The sequence below is a fragment of the Perkinsus marinus genome (genome assembly GCF_000006405.1).
Source record: "Perkinsus marinus ATCC 50983 genomic scaffold scf_1104296953396, whole genome shotgun sequence".
Classification (NCBI taxonomy): domain Eukaryota; phylum Perkinsozoa; order Perkinsida; family Perkinsidae; genus Perkinsus; species Perkinsus marinus.
This window is the reverse complement of record NW_003208466.1, coordinates 9,469-12,422: the sequence shown is the minus strand read 5'-3', so window position 1 is coordinate 12,422 and position 2,954 is coordinate 9,469. Positions and strand designations below refer to the sequence as shown.

At 49.7% G+C, this 2,954-nt stretch overlaps 1 protein-coding gene across 1 annotated transcript in view; it reads left to right on the top strand.

The window, feature by feature from the left end:
* The window catches only part of Pmar_PMAR010638 (guanylate cyclase, putative), a gene marked incomplete at both ends in the record, with an annotated part of 1,550 nt that extends 1,515 nt beyond the window's left edge, over positions 1 to 35 (top strand). The window contains one exon of the mRNA XM_002776435.1: positions 1 to 35. This exon is cut by the window's left edge and continues 4 nt beyond it. Coding sequence (XP_002776481.1) covers positions 1 to 35 — 35 coding nt within the window.
* Positions 36 to 2,954: the final 2,919 nt, after the last annotated feature.

The window sequence follows — 2,954 nt, the reverse complement described above, 5'->3', positions numbered from 1 at the left end:
AGATTCATTGTTCGAAGCAATGGAAAGTCAATTAGTCAGCACTTAACACTCATCGTTTGATTTCTCAACTGGGCCAATACGTTGGCCCACCCGCTTGAATCAGTACCCGCATACAGCTCCAGAACTGTGAGTAAAATCAGCCTCCCACCGTGAGCAGTGAGTAGAATTTATCGGATACGTTGTTGATTTATCAGTTACAGTCTCTCAAATTAATAGACTCATTCTCAGTGTCGATTCAGTCTGTAACGGTCTTCGTTACAAACCGATGTTTCTTACTGATCTCGAAGTTGCTGACCGATCGAAGCGAGAGGAGACGATGTCGTGTTGTGCATGCGTGCATGCAGGATCTTCATCCTGAGTCGGGATATCTCGAACCCTTATATGTACGATTGCTAGTTGAGCCAGGATCCCCGATGTGATATTAACACAAAACACTGCTCAGAAGTGATATCATCTTTGATTATACGGTGTGTCTCACGCCTGTGAAGCACTCCATTACTCGTACACGGTGAGATCCATGGCTACCATTGACGATGGTCCTCTGGCCTACAATCGGAATTCCTCAGTATCGAGGACTATTGCGAACACCATACGCACCAATGCGCCGGCAGTTATCTCTGCAACAGTTGATAGTCCGCCCTGGAGCACATGGAGGACCATCTGCTTGTTAGTTATGTGCTCTGCCACAGCACTTGATACGAGCACGAGCATGACGTCGATGCCTGAATGAGTCTCTGAATATGCCTCATACTGCATGCATATATGCATGTAAGAAGCATTCACACACGGACGTTTATGACGTAATAGATCTCCCGAGCGCTCCCTAGGCAAAGTGGCGCTGGCTTAGTCAGCCTGCCAGGCTGAGCCTGGTTACCTGGGCGCAGCTGATATCCCTGAACTGTGTTGTTATGGTGCTCCTTGCTCAAGCATGTTACCTATCGAGGATAGCAATCCCTCTTAGCTCCAGACCGAGAGAACTCATCGTAGCGGGATGACAATCCAGCATCACAACTCGCTGACAGAACACTCGAGATGATGAAAGAAGCATACTGGAAGCATTCAGACACAAGGAGGGTCAGTGATATGAACTCACGGCAAAAGCTCCCTTTTCTGGTAATCCTTTCCTGTAAGCGAGCACCACCTTGGAGCTCCCAACATGTGCTAGAAACATCCCTCTCATCGGGGAACCGGAAACCTCATCAACCGCTCCCGTGAGCAGGAGAACGAGTGACACGCTAATATCTATCAGAAACGACTGGGAAAATTCTCAAAGCTTGCCCCTGACTTTCGCAATCTTCTGCTTGCTCCAGTGCTTCCCGGAGTATTCCTTCAGGCGACTCACGTACTGCAGTGGCAGGCTCAGAGTTGAATACACCTACGACCGCTGCAAGTGAGCGTCAAGATTGTCATCTCTGCCTGACCGATGATCTTGCTCATGACCAACTGCACCTCGGAGCTCTTCAACCCTCCGTCAACCAGCCCAAGTAGGACTGTGTTGTCCGTCGCCGGACTCCGACAAACGAACACAGATGTTTTCTCGGGTGTAGGGCAAGACACCGCAATACCGTTTCTGAAGTGACGTGTTTACGCCGCGTGGGTGGTGATACCATGCCCGGACCTCTCGAGCCACTGAGTCGAATATGACAAGTCGACTAACACGAGGCTCGCGTCTTCTTCTGCCAGACTCGCCGCTCCCGCCTCTCCCGAGAGACTCGCTGTAGTTGACGCTAAGAGATTCTCTGCATTTTCGACCTATAGGAAAGTCAAAGTCTGTCAGCGAGAGCTTCCCCATATCGAGATGAATGCGCATTCGACTATATAGTCACGTCGCGGATAGCCGACCTGTTCCATGAGCATTTGATGAACATCTCCGCCTTGCGTTCGAAACCGATCGACGATCCTCGGTGCTGATGGTCTTGAACGAGACTAAACGAGCCATTTGGACCTCGAAAATGGCGATGGAGCCTCACTCGCGCCATGTGCTCGGCGTGATCGATCTGATGTATTTTCTGACGCAATGTGCGGAGCTCCTTCTCGAGCAATAGGTTGCGTGATCTCATTTGACGGAGTTCCTCATGACTGGATGACTACGAGGGAGAATTCTGATCGCTCAGCGGCATCTACTGGCCCTCACCAACTCCTTAGAGAGTTTATCGTTGCGGTTTTTGAGCTCCGCTATCTGCTTCTGTTGATTCAAAGAGGTCCTCACAGATGCACCCACAGATACTGAATGAGAATGCTGAACCATTAAGCATCAAAGCACTAGTCTAAGACACATACTATGTCGAACATTGTCATTGAAAAACTCCCTCACATTCAAGATCGCAATCCAAACTGACTTCACAATACGTAGCCGAGAGATACCTCTATTGGCAACTCTAGGTGATTGCTCCCGACTTCTGGCAATGTTAGGCTTCGATGGCGACGCGGGACAGCTGCATTTCTTGGAACGAGGTGAATGAGAAGTCAGGGATGCCACCGAACTGAGGAATCGATATTGCATCTATTAATGTATCATAACAAACCCAGGCACTGACTCTGCACTCTGGTGGTCACCGCGTTGTAAGCTCTGTAGTAATGCAGTTCTAGCACTCTTCTCGGCCACATGACGAATCCGTCGGAACTATAACACCATCAATGTATATAATTCGTCGATAAATCCACACACCAAATCATCATCCATCCTCGGAGGCCTTGTTACTCGGTTCTCCGGCTTCTCAGCAGTGGCATCGGCCTCCGGGACCTACCTCGTCAAATTGAGATGACATCACCACACACGCAGAGAGAAGAAGTCGCTCGCTCTCTTTTTTGCGATTGTGATGTTGATGACTTGGCCTGCCTTCAGCTCCGGTGATTTGGTCTCAACCTTCGGAGACCTTTTCGGGTCGGCGTTCGAGTCACTCTGCGAGACCGGCACGGGTTGACTTATCTGTGCAGGGCTCATCGGGAAGAAT